Source organism: Rhinatrema bivittatum, chromosome 4 (assembly GCF_901001135.1).
Source record: "Rhinatrema bivittatum chromosome 4, aRhiBiv1.1, whole genome shotgun sequence".
Classification (NCBI taxonomy): domain Eukaryota; kingdom Metazoa; phylum Chordata; class Amphibia; order Gymnophiona; family Rhinatrematidae; genus Rhinatrema; species Rhinatrema bivittatum.
Genome location: NC_042618.1, coordinates 206,731,493 through 206,743,945, shown reverse-complemented (window position 1 = coordinate 206,743,945; position 12,453 = coordinate 206,731,493). Strand labels below are relative to the sequence as shown.

The 12,453-nt window shown below is 40.2% G+C and overlaps 1 protein-coding gene across 3 annotated transcripts in view; it reads left to right on the top strand.

Annotated features, from left to right (window-relative positions):
• The window catches only part of FANCD2 (FA complementation group D2), a 536,781-nt gene that overhangs the window by 381,922 nt on the left and 142,406 nt on the right, over positions 1 to 12,453 (top strand). For all 3 annotated transcript variants that reach the window (XM_029599610.1, XM_029599611.1, XM_029599609.1), the window contains 2 exons: positions 3,768 to 3,917; positions 11,652 to 11,765. In XM_029599610.1, the coding sequence (XP_029455470.1) occupies positions 3,768 to 3,917; positions 11,652 to 11,765 (264 nt within the window). The remainder of the gene's footprint in view (positions 1 to 3,767; positions 3,918 to 11,651; positions 11,766 to 12,453) is intronic.

Here is a 12,453-nt window from a genome sequence, read left to right as displayed (position 1 = left end):
TAAAAGATTCCAATTTATCCCTTTTAGCTGAAAAGCAGAATGTTTGTATGCTAATGCCAGAAATCTAAGAAGTAAGATGGAGATTTAGAGTATATATCTGTGAATGACACAAACTTAATTGGCATCTCAGAGACATGGTGGAAAGAGGATAATCAATGAGATAATGCTATACCAGGGTACAAATTGTTTTGCAATGATAGAGAGGAGGAACTTGGTCGTGGGGTTGCACTTTATGTCCGGCATGGCATAGAGTTGAACAGGAGACTAAATGCACAACTGAATCTTTATCGATAGAAATCCCTTGTGTGTTTGGGAAGAGTATAGCTTTAGGAGTATACTACCAACCACCTGGCCAAACAGACGGACAGTGAAATGCTAAGAGAAATTAGGGAAGCTAACCAAAATGGTAGTGTAGTAATAATGGGAGAGTTCAATTACCCAATATTGACTGGGTAAGTGTAACATAAGGACATATTAGAGAGAGAAAGTTCCTGGATGCAGTAAATGATGACAGTTTTATGGAGCAATTAGTTCAGAACTAATGAGAGAGGGAGCAACTTTAGATCTAATTCTCAGTGGAGCGCAGGATTTGGTGAGAGAGATAACTGTGGTGAGGCTGCTTGGCAATATGATTATAATATGATCAAATTTGAATTAATGACTGGAAGGAGGGACAGTAAGTAAATCCACAGTTCTAGCACTAAACTTTCAAAAGGGAAACTTTGATAAAATGAGAAAAATAGTTTTAAAAAAAACCCTGAAAGGTGCAGCTACAAAGGTTAAGAGTGTGCAACAGGCATGGACATTGTTTAAAAAACAAAACAAAAAAACCCCCCCATCTTAGAAGCACAGTCCACATGTATTCTATGCATTAAAAAGGTGAAAGGAAGGTCAAATGATTGCCGGCATGGCAATTATTGTTGTTATTTATTTATTTATTTTTGGTTTTTATATACCGGAAGTTCCTGTATACAATACATATCACTCCGGTTCACATTTAACAGAAATAACTATCGCCGGGGAGGCGGTTTACATGGAACATATCGAATATAATGAACGGATAATAATCAAGATAAAATCTATTATGAAACAACTAAGATCAACTTAGAAAACAACTTGAAACATATAACTGACGCAATATAAACATTACAATAATGCTGTAAGACAAGGCTGAAAGTTTGTTCTTCTTGCTTTTAGCTCTCTGGGAAAGCTTGATGGAAAAGCCAAGTCTTGAGTTTCACTTTGAAAGTAGTATGGCACGGTTCAAGGCGGAGGTCCGGTGGTAGTGAGTTCCAGAGAGACGGGCCTGCTGTGGATAGAGCACGTTCCTCAGGGTAGATTTAGCAGGTTGGGTGATCATTCTATTCTGGTATGCCCTTCTGGTTGGTTTGTTAGAAGAGTGTAGTTGAAGCTGGAAAGTTAAGTTGAGTGGGGAGATGTTATGTAATGCCTTGTGAATCATCGTGCAAGTCTTGAACTGAATCCTATATTTGATGGGAAGCCAGTGGAGATGCTGGAGGATTGGGGTGATATGGTCCCTTTTTTTGGCATTGGTAAGGATCCTTGCAGTAGCATTCAGAACCATCTGGAGTGGTTTGGTAGTGTATGCTGGAAGGCCTTGCAGGAGTGAATTACAGTAGTCTAATTTGGTAAGGATGATGGCTTGGAGTACTGTGCGGAAATCCCTGTAGAGTAGAAGGGGCTTTAGTTTCTTTAGCACATGTAATTTAAAGAAGCATTCTTTTGTAGTGTTATTTATGAATTTATTGAGGCTGAGTCTGTTGTCTAGTAGAATTCCCAGATCTCTGACTTGAGGTGCGGTGGAATATCCTGAGGCGTCTGGAGAGTTGCTGGATGTTGGCGGGGTAGAATGCTCCGGTGCTATTATGAGAATTTCCGTTTTTTTGGTGTTTAGCACCAGATTGAGGCTGGTTAGAAGATCGTTGATGGATGATAGGCATTTTTTCCAGTAGGCCATGGTTTTTTGTATGGTCTCCGTGATAGGGATGAGAATTTGAATGTCATCCGCGTATAAGAAATGGGTGAGCTTGAGGTTAGTAAGTAGATGACAGAGTGGTAGAAGGTAAATGTTGAAGAGGGTAGGGGAGAGTGATGATCCTTGTGGTACCCCCATCTTGACTTGGATGGGTGAGATTCCTTGTTGTTTATCTTAACTTTGTATGTTCTGTTCTCTAGGAAGGACTTAAACCAGTTGAGAGCTGCTCCAGTGATGCCGATGTCTGTTAGTCGTTGTAGTAGGCTACGGTGGTTCACGGTGTCGAACGCTGAGGAAAGATCCAGCAGCGCGAGGAGACAAGGATGGCCTTTTTCGAGATTGAAGATAATGGTGTCCGTTAGTGTGGCTAATAAGGATTCGGTGCTCTTTTTCTTTCGGAATCCATATTGGTTATTGGTGAGGATATTGTTGTCTTCGAGGAATTCAGAAAGTTGTCTGTTGACGATTTTTGTTGACTTTGAAGACTGTGTTCCTGGTTCCTATATGTTCAGCACATTGAATTTCTGAGCTGCCTTGTCTTGCCTGGAGCCGTTCCTTCGGGCGACTCCGGGGGCGTTACAACTGCATACTGTTCCATCCTTCTTGCCCAGGGTAGTCTCAGACTTTCATTTGAATCAGTCGATCTCCTTGCTGTTGTCCCTGGATAAGGTCAGGGATGCAGAGGAGTATCGTCTTTTACACTCTTTGGATATCAAGAGTCTTGTGCAGTATCTGGAGTTTTCAGAACCTTTTCAAAAGATGGATTGCCTGTTTGTTCTCCATGGTGGGAGAAAGCAGGGTGTTCCAGCTTCGTAGGCTACCATAACTCACTGGATTAAGGAGGTAGTCACAGCCGCGTATGTGGATCCTGAAAAGCCGTAACCTACTCAGGTTAGGGCTCATTCCACTAGGGCTCGGGCAGTGTACTGGGCGGAGGTTAGTTTGTTGTTTTCTCGTTGATTTTCTGCCAAGCTGTAACGTGGTCCTCCTTATACACTTTTTCCAGGTTTTATCATCTGGATGTGCAGGCCTGGGAGGATGCAGCCTTTGCATGTGCGGTATTGACTGGACCGCGCGCAGCCTCCCACCCTGTGGGGGAGTAGCTTTGTTACATCCCACTGGTCCTGAGTCCATCTGTCTACATGCTAGGAAATGGAGAAATTACTTACCTGATAATTTCATTTTCCTTAGTGTAGACAGATGGACTCAGTTTCCCACCTTCAGCTGCCACATGTGTGTGTCAATAGTCCTCCCGTGGGGCTTATTGTTAAGTATTCATCCAGTCCCTAGCTTGGGATATCTAGAATCTTATGTGAGTTCCGTGTTTCTTGTTGGTTGACTACAGTTATGGTTGCCTATTTTTAATCCTCAAGTTTTTTGCTGATCTGTCCACAGTTGCTTTTGAAGAGAATACTGACAGGCTGGGGTCAATGCAGGACTATATATACTGTGACGTCAGCTTGCTCCGTTTCCATATGCTGGCAGGTGAACATAAACCCACTGGTCCTGAGTCCATCTGTCTACACTAAGGAAAACAAAATTATCAGATAAGTAATATCTCCAATAGCTTCTCAATGCACCTCAATACAGGAGCTCAGCAAACACTCTTTGCAGAATCATGACTCATGTTGGGATTGTCTGTTGCAATGTTAAACCTGAGTAGCTTTGATGAGATGGATACCAATAATGTGGAAACTGTCTGTTAGCCATTTTTGCCCTTCTGGTTGCTTACCGCCCCATGCTATACCCTCTTGCTCTTTATTGTGGGTAGGAAAGCCCCAAGACTGAGGAAAGTGGGAAGTTGACAATCAGCCTACACAATTACCGTGCTCACTTGCGAGAGCTGACACTGGAGGTGTTCACCATCCTGCATTGTGGACTGCTGACCAAGTCTGTCCTGGACACTGAGATGCATACCAAGGTGAGTCTGCTGTGTCTTCCTTCTGCCAGGTCTTAGCTCAAACTACAGGAGGGCACAGTTACTTTAGTACAGTCATCTTGATTTTAAAACAAAGGGCCTTTCTCGCAGCTAATACTATATGGTAGATGAGAGAAAGATGAAAAGTATACATTGCATCTGTAATCAGTTTTATGGCAGAATGAAAACCAAATTGCATCTCAGACCCCCAGAATGGTGACCTGTTCAAATCCCTGGTTAACACTATCATCTTGAATCTACTTCAGTCACTATACACTCCTTTCTCTTTTTCTCTAAAAGCTTGTCCAAATTTTTTTTTTTTTTAAAGTTTTCTTCACGGGCAAGCAGAGGATAATAATCATCCATGGAAATAGGTGACGTCATCTGATGACGCCAAGACTGAGAGAGCCCAAAAAGACCACCTTGGTTGAGCATGTGCAGGGGTTCTTGCCCAGCTGCTGCTGTACAAGTCTCCTCAGTCTTTTTTTATTCCATTCGGACAAAAGGACATGTTTTGCTCTCTCTCTCCAAGCTGCCTGCAGTTTTATATTTTATTTCATTCCCTAGTGTTTTATCGTTTTTCATTTATTATAGTTGTGAGTCTCCTCTTAAAAAATAAATAAATAAAAATAAAGAGAGAAAAGAAATATTTAATTTTATCATCAGTTGTTTGATTTAGCTTCACAGATTTTCACATTGTCAGATACGAAACCTAGCATCAAAAAGAGTCCTTGCTGTGTCTATAAAATAACCTTGTCAAACCATATTGACTGATGTCAAATGTTTAGGTCCTTCCCATGACATGACAAATTGTCCCTTGCACTCAGATGTCTTCAAGGGCCCAATAAATCAAGAAGCTACAACTGAAAGTATTCTTTAGTTCTCCAGAACCCTCTGGTACAATGAAAATGAAGTAGTCTTCAGCTGATGGACCAGTGCCTAAATCAAAGAAGGCAAAGTCCTCTCAAACTGCACGCCATGACTTTGAAAAGTCTTGGCACAGGCACATTCCCTCTCTGCTGAAGAGTAAGAAAACCCATTTTTTGGCACCAGAAATTTTGTCCAAAAGATCATCAGTACCATGGTTCTCCATCATTCTTTAGCTCAGGCTCATAGGCGCCATCAGCAAGGCCCCTGTATCTTTTTCGGCACCAATCAACAAACTAAATTCATTTATACTGAATCCATTTTTACTAAGCAAATAATGCAGATTCTCCTCCTTCACCCAGTGTCACCAATATTGAAATGTTTAGTACCAAAATCTGACACACTGATCTTTATCCCCATATCAATCTAGGCAATAAATTTTGCCAGTAAATTCAAAGTTTAAATCTCAAGCCACCTCTTCTAAGGATAGAATGACCTCAGAGGAACCACCTCTAGTGTTATCTGATTCTGTTGAAACTCAGTCATCAGATAATTTTCTCTCATACAATGAGGAAGAACCGACTTATCTACTTTCAGATCTCTTTACTCAATCTCCCTAATGTACATTGCTGCCAGAGCGCATGATATACCCTGCCTATGTGCAAAAAATAGCAAACATAAAAGTGCCAGGAAGAAATGGAATCAAGGGAAGATATATATGGGGTGTTTACAGTACATTTAAGCCTCAGAGCAGGTAGTAATTGTACTAGTACATAGTTCTTCAAGAGCTACAAACAGAATGTGGTAGACACCCTTATTACACTACCAGTAGCTAGAAAGCTGGACCTTAAATGTAAGATCCAGCCATGTCTGGACATCAAAAAGTTCAAGTCCCTCATAATTTGTAGTTGTAGAATCAGCCTTGAAAAGGGCAAAAAAGTCAAAAACGTATTCTAGCACCTCTCCGTGGAAAGATGCTAAATTATTGGACTCTGTAGGAACAAGGATTTTTCAATCAACTATGTTAACTTCCAAAATAGCTCTACATCAGCTTTATATGATCCAGTACATATATATGGCAGTTAAATGATATGACTCAACTCCCTTTAGATCATTTCACACCTGTGTTACAAGGAGAGGTAGTGGGATTTGAACCTTTGCTTCCCTGGTTCACAGCCTGTTGCTCTAATCATTGGGCTATGCCTCCATTGATTGGACATAATCCTTCAATGAAAGATCAACAGCTAGCTAACTACTCTAAATCTCAAGGATGCCTATATTTGTATCTTTATTCACAAGACTTACAGGAGATTTTTGTTTCATTGTAGCAAACATGTTATCAAGATCTCCCCTTCAGCCCCTCCGCAGCTCCCAAGGTGTTCACAAAATGGCTTGCAGTGATTGCTACTCATCTAAAAAAGACCAGTAACTTTGTCTTTCTATATTTAGATGATTGGCTCAGATCAAGCCATACTCTTTAAAAAGCTTATTCCTTCACATTTTCTGCGATGAGCACCCTGTAAATATTTGGAATAATTCAGTTTCCCAAAATCCAATTTAGAACTGACTCATATAATAGACTTTGAAGGAATCTGCCTCAATACAATGCAGGAGATGTTCCTTCATTAACAGAGGGCAGATAAATTGAATAAGATAATTATAACCCTTTTACAACAAAAACAGGTCATTGCCCATTTTTTCATGAAAATGTTGACACATGGCATTTGTTCATTTCACTGTCAGACAATCACAATAGCACCTGAAAACTCAATGGAATCAATATATATAGCCACTTTCCCACAAGGCAAATATATCCACAATCTGCAGGGAAAATTGTTCTGGAAACTGAGCCAACATGGAAAGAGTCAATAGTGAACCTATTTCTTACCAATGGGGACAGTGTTTCTGATATTGTAATGGACAATCATCTGGGATCCAATGATGACTGGATGGTGTGGTTCAGTATTAAAGTGCAAGAAATGAAAGTTCATTCAAATGAAAGAATCCTAGATTTCAAGAAAACTAACTTTGTTAAAATGGGAGAGTACTTCAAGGAGTCGTTAGCTGGATGGACAAATCTAAGGGAAGTGGAAGAGCAATGGGGAAAACTAAAAGGAGGTAACAGGGCAACCTTTCCTAACCTCTTTTGTTAGGGAAGTAAATAAAGAAAAGAGAAAAAGAGGCTGCTATGGTTTTCTAAAGAAGTGGCTGAAAATGTAAGGAAAAGTAAGATTAGCATTCATAAACTACAGGAGATTGCAGAAAGAGGAAGACATGACAAGGTCTGGAAAAGCTGAGAGAAGCTGGGAAAGTAGTTAGGAATACAAAGATCAAATAGAAAAATATAGCAAATATGGTAAAGGTTGGGATGACAATCTTAGTGATAGGAGGAAGTGCAGAAGTGACAAAGTAAGACTCAGAGGTAAAGACTATAATTTTGACAGCCATTTTTTGACGGTCCTAGTTCTAGCTATTTTAGATCCAGAAGGTTTTAAGGCTTAAAGGTTGATGGCAACTTGTGCTGTTTGTCTATTTTGTTTTTAGAATTTTAGTCTGTGTATGTGTTGTTTTAATAGTTATTTTGGTATTTATTGTATTTTTGTTGTATGCTGATTTTGTTATTTTATGAATGTTTTAACTGTGAGCTGCCTAGAGGTGTCTAAAGATGGCATATAAATATGCAGAAATAAATAAATGAAGGAAAGGAATATGTACAGGCTGACAAGGAAACAGTGGACTTGCTTAACAAATATTTTCTTTCAGTGTTAAATGTGGAAGGTCCAAGAACAGGACCACATAAAATGAACACAAATAGGAGTGGAAGTGAAGTAAACGTCAATAGATTTTCAGGAAAGTGTATTCATGAAGGACTAATTAAGCTTAAGGAAGATAAAGTGATGGGGCCAGATGAGATTCATCTGAGAATATTAAGGAAACTTAGAGAAGTTCTGGTAGTTCTGCTGGCTAACCTTTTCAATGCTTCTTTTGAGGAAGGAGTAGTTCCGGAGGACTGGAGACAGGTGGATATGGTTCCTATTCATAAAAGTGGAAGTGAAGAAGACAGGAACTACATGTAGGCAGTTAGTCTGACCTCTTTGGTGAGCAAAGTATGCAATCACTGTTAAAAGAGAGGATAGTGCAGTTTCTAGAATCCAATGGATTATACTGTCCAAGAGAGCATGGTTTTACCAGAGAGAGGACTTGTCAGAAGAATCTGATAAATTTCTTTGATTGGGTAACCAGAAAGTTGGATCGGAAGAGATCACTAGATGTATTTGATTTTCAGTAAGGCTTTGACATAGCTTCAGATAGGCGACATAAATAAACTGAGCCTCTTGGTATGCACCTTAAAGTGACTGACTGGCTTAGAAAACTGTTCGAAAGGGTAGTGGTAAATGGAGTTAACTCTGAGGAGAGGGGCATTACTAGCAGTGTGCCAGAGGGATTGCTCTTGGACCAGTTCTTTTCAACATTTCTGTGAGCAACATTGTGGAAAGATTATCGGGAAAGGCTTGTCTTTTTGCCAAAGATACCAAAATCTGCATGAGGATAGACAGCCAGGAATGTGTGAAAAACATGTCAGGATCCAGCAAAGCTGGATAGGTCTATGGAAAAATTGCACAATGAATATTGTGTACAGTTCTGGTCACCCTATCTGAAAAAAGATCTACTGGAACTAGAAAAGGTACCAAGAAGGGCAACAAACATGATAAAGGGGTTGGAGCAGCTCCCTTTTGAAGAAAGGCTAAACAGGTTAGGGCTCTTCAACTTGGAGAAGAAATAATTGAGAAGGGGATATGATAGAGGTTTATGAAATCATGAGTGGGGTGGAACAGAGAAATAGGAACCATTTATTTTTTCAAATAATACTATAACCAAGGAATACTTCTTGAAGCTATCAGGTAGCATATTTAAAATCAATTGGAGAAACACATTTTTTCACTTTAATACACATTAAAGCGTAGAATCTTTTGCCAGAGGATGTGGTTATGTCAGTTAGTATAGCTGGGTTTTAAAAGGGTTTAAAATTTGGTAAAGCTGTATTACTTTAACTGGCTTTTGCAGAAAATGTATTCTGTTAGCACTATTATCAAATTCTGAATGTATATACTGCCTGCTCTTCCTGGAGGTTGCTCTCAACACCTTCAATATCACCTGTCTCCCCCATCACCACACTGAGGCTGATGCAGCTGACTAAATTCCCATATTTTCTGCAGCTATTAGCTAATTTCTAATTCAGGCAATCCCAATCAAGATTCTTCCTCAGAATCAGTTGTTGAAAATACTGCGTCCATTGCCTCAGAAGCAGTAACCAATGTAAAGGAGCATGCTTAAACTTGATTTGTTTTGATTTTGTTGTTCTGTTTGTCATGTTTATATGTTAGTATAGCCTTGCTTCTGCTGTTTTAATAATTATGTATGTTGGTTGTGATCCGCTGAGATTTGTAGATCAGCGGGTTATAAATTTGTTTAAATAAAATACCACTGTTACAACCAGCCTTGATAGCTCACCTGCCTTTTCCCTTTGGTCCAAAACAAGAGGGAGAACTGTGCTCTCCAAATTTCAGTTGCTTCTGATCTGAGCTGTCTTCCATTCCTGCCATTCTTCAGCTAAAAAGGTATCTTCAGTTTTGGGGCAGGACTGCCTTTTTCTCACTACTGCTAGTACTAGGCTGGGCTGGCTGTGCAGAAAATCCTCTCCCTCTGCTGTTTCTTTCTCTGCCCTTTCCTCTCAGTGAAATGATGGAATTGGAAGTGCCTACTGGATGTTTGGATATCACAAAGGAATTTTATTAATACTGTATCATCACTCATAGTACCACTCTACTGTGTCTCTCACACGTGTACACACACACATACAATGTATGTGTGTGCTATATACTGATGACTGACTCCTTTTCCACACACAAAAAAATATTAAAAAGTTAAACAGAATCAACTAGGCTAGCAAACTGCCAATATTCTTCACTTGTTAGTGTGCTAACCTCACTAGATACTCATACTGAAAGAAAAGCACTGCTTCAATCTCCACGCTTCTGCCCTCCCCCAGTGAATAGAGAAAGTGCAGTGCCATTTCCTCTGTCGTTCTATCACAGTGAGTGAGATCATTACAGCAGAGAAGATAAGAGACTGTTCTTTACCAGTGCCAAATCCAACTTTTTTAAACCTTTGTTTCAAATTCTGACCGCTTTTCAAGTGGATCCTTCTCTACCAACTATTAAAGAGGAAATAGAAAGTTTTTTGCACATGATCAGACCATCAATGTTACTTGATCCAAATGTAAGGTATAGACTAGTTAACAAAATGCTTCACTGTGATTTGTCCTCTGTCTGGTCTTCTTACAAATTTGTCCCTCCTTGGATCCCAGGAAATTGTGATGTCACACAGGTTACAATTGGTTGCTCTAGTTACCAGTTAGACCTTAAACCTGTTTTGTTTGCTTAGCACAGCCATAGCCTTGAATGGGAAATGCAAACAAATGAGAGAGTTTTCTTCTTACCTTTCCCATCTTCTTTCCCCTTCCCTCTGTTCTTTCCATCCATGTCTCATCTCTCTGCTTTTCCTTCCTCAGCCTCTTCTCTTTCATTTCTCCTCTCTTTGCCTTCTTTCCTTCTCTTGCCCTTCCCTCCCAGCTGTTACAGCAGTGGCAGAGGTAATAGGGCTGTTGGAGAGAACAGTAGTGACCAAGGGGGAAGTGATAGAGGAGAAAGGCTGGTGTTTTCTAAAATTCTTTGGCAAAGGCCCAATTCTGTATCAGTTACTGCAGCTGTAGAGTCATGGAAAACCAGGAGCCCTGAATATACATTATATATACAACAGTGCCATCCATATGAATCAATTCCTTTTTTAGGCCAAGCATTCTCAAGAGGTACTCTGAAATGAAGAGAAACCCTTTGAATGCAGAACCCCTGTTTTAAAATCAAATGTTTGTATTTTCTACCCTACACAGCCTCTAGTTTACTTATTCTCAAATTTCACCAAAACATCATCTTGCATAGCCTACTACATCACTCATTTCTTTCTGGCTCTCATTAGGGAGTTGTCGTGGTAGGATCCAGTATTTTCATTTTCATATGTATGGAACCTTTGGTTTCCTTAACAAAAGGAATACACTGTCTACCTAGAGAGGTTCAGAGAGATTTAGAGAAGAGGTTTAGATTTTTGACTATACCCAAGTAGGAGTTGCAGATGGTGTACACTAGCAGTATATACCATATTTTTCGCTCCATAAGACGCACCTAGGATTCAGAGCGGGAAAATTAAAAAAAAGAAAAAGATGTGCTAAACCGGCTCTGTTCCTGGGCGTCTGTGCGTCTTATGGAGCAAATTAGGGGTAGGGCATAAAATGTTTTTTTTGTCCCCATTCCCCATCCCAACCCTTTAAATTTAATTAACTACACCCCCCCAAAGACTTGCCAAAAGTCCCTGGTGGTCCAGCGGGGGTCCGGAGCGATCTCCTGCACTCAGGCCGTCAGCTGCCAGTATTCAAAATGGCGCCGATAGCCTTTGCCCTTACTATGTCACAGGGGCTACTGGTAGGAACACAAGATGGCACCGGCCGTCCATTGCTCCAACCAGTACTGGACCAGGGCTGAAAATAGTGAGCCAAGAACCAAGGCCTGCGCATGGTATCAGACTTGTTCCTTGCCTGACCACACCTACCACTGTTCAGTATATTATCATGCAGGTAAAAAATCGTAATATTTCACTACTTTGATTGATGATATTGCTGTAACCTGAGATTTGGATTTGTGAAAGATTTATTATTGTATGTTGGCACTCACAGTTGATGCATTGCATTCTGTCTTTGACATGTACCAGAGACTTGTTGATCGTTCTGAGTGTTTTTTCTTTCCCTGTGCCATGCAGGCTATGGAAGTTGTACAGTTGGGGCCACTGGAGCTTGTATTTCTTCTTGAAGACCTGTTCCAGAAACTGGAGCATATACTGGTATCTGCAGCAAAGAGAGTCACTTTCCTGAAGGTATCTAGAATAGGTACTTGTATAAATACAGAGATTAGTGAAAAACAAACGTAGCAAAACTAAGAATAAATCCTGCCTTTAACTATTCCATAAGGAGATCCCAGGGACGAGCTGAGTAGGAGTAATTCAAGCCACAGGTGGACAATGTGATTTCTGTGCTTTCAGCAATTAAGGAAGCTGCAGTGGGTGCTACAGTGTTGTGGTTCTATCTTTGATGAAGCTGCAGTTACCGAATCTTCATTATTGCTCTGCACAAATCAGTTAGATTAATGGTGATCACACAGGTTTGTCAATAATATCTAGCAATTGCATAGACAGAGTTTAATCTTTATTTCTTAGTTTCAGCTTTCTCATCACAATAATTCATTGCATGTTTATTGTATGAGGAAGTAAATAAACCTAGGGAATTCTAAGAACAATATGAGTCAGTGTCTCAGATGTTATGGCCAAAGCATGGATCTTAGGTTAGTACCCATGCTCTGTAACAATGCATGGATATTAATACTTCTGTAGCAGCAAGGCAGTGTTTCTTCCACAGAGTTTCTGCAATATAGAAATGCTTCTTGGTGTCTGCCAGGCTTCACTACTGTACTGAGGTAAACAATGGTATGCCCAAGAAATTGCTGAAAAAAACTACAACTGATCCAAAGTACAACAGCAAGGATTGTTCCCTGTACGTACCCGGATC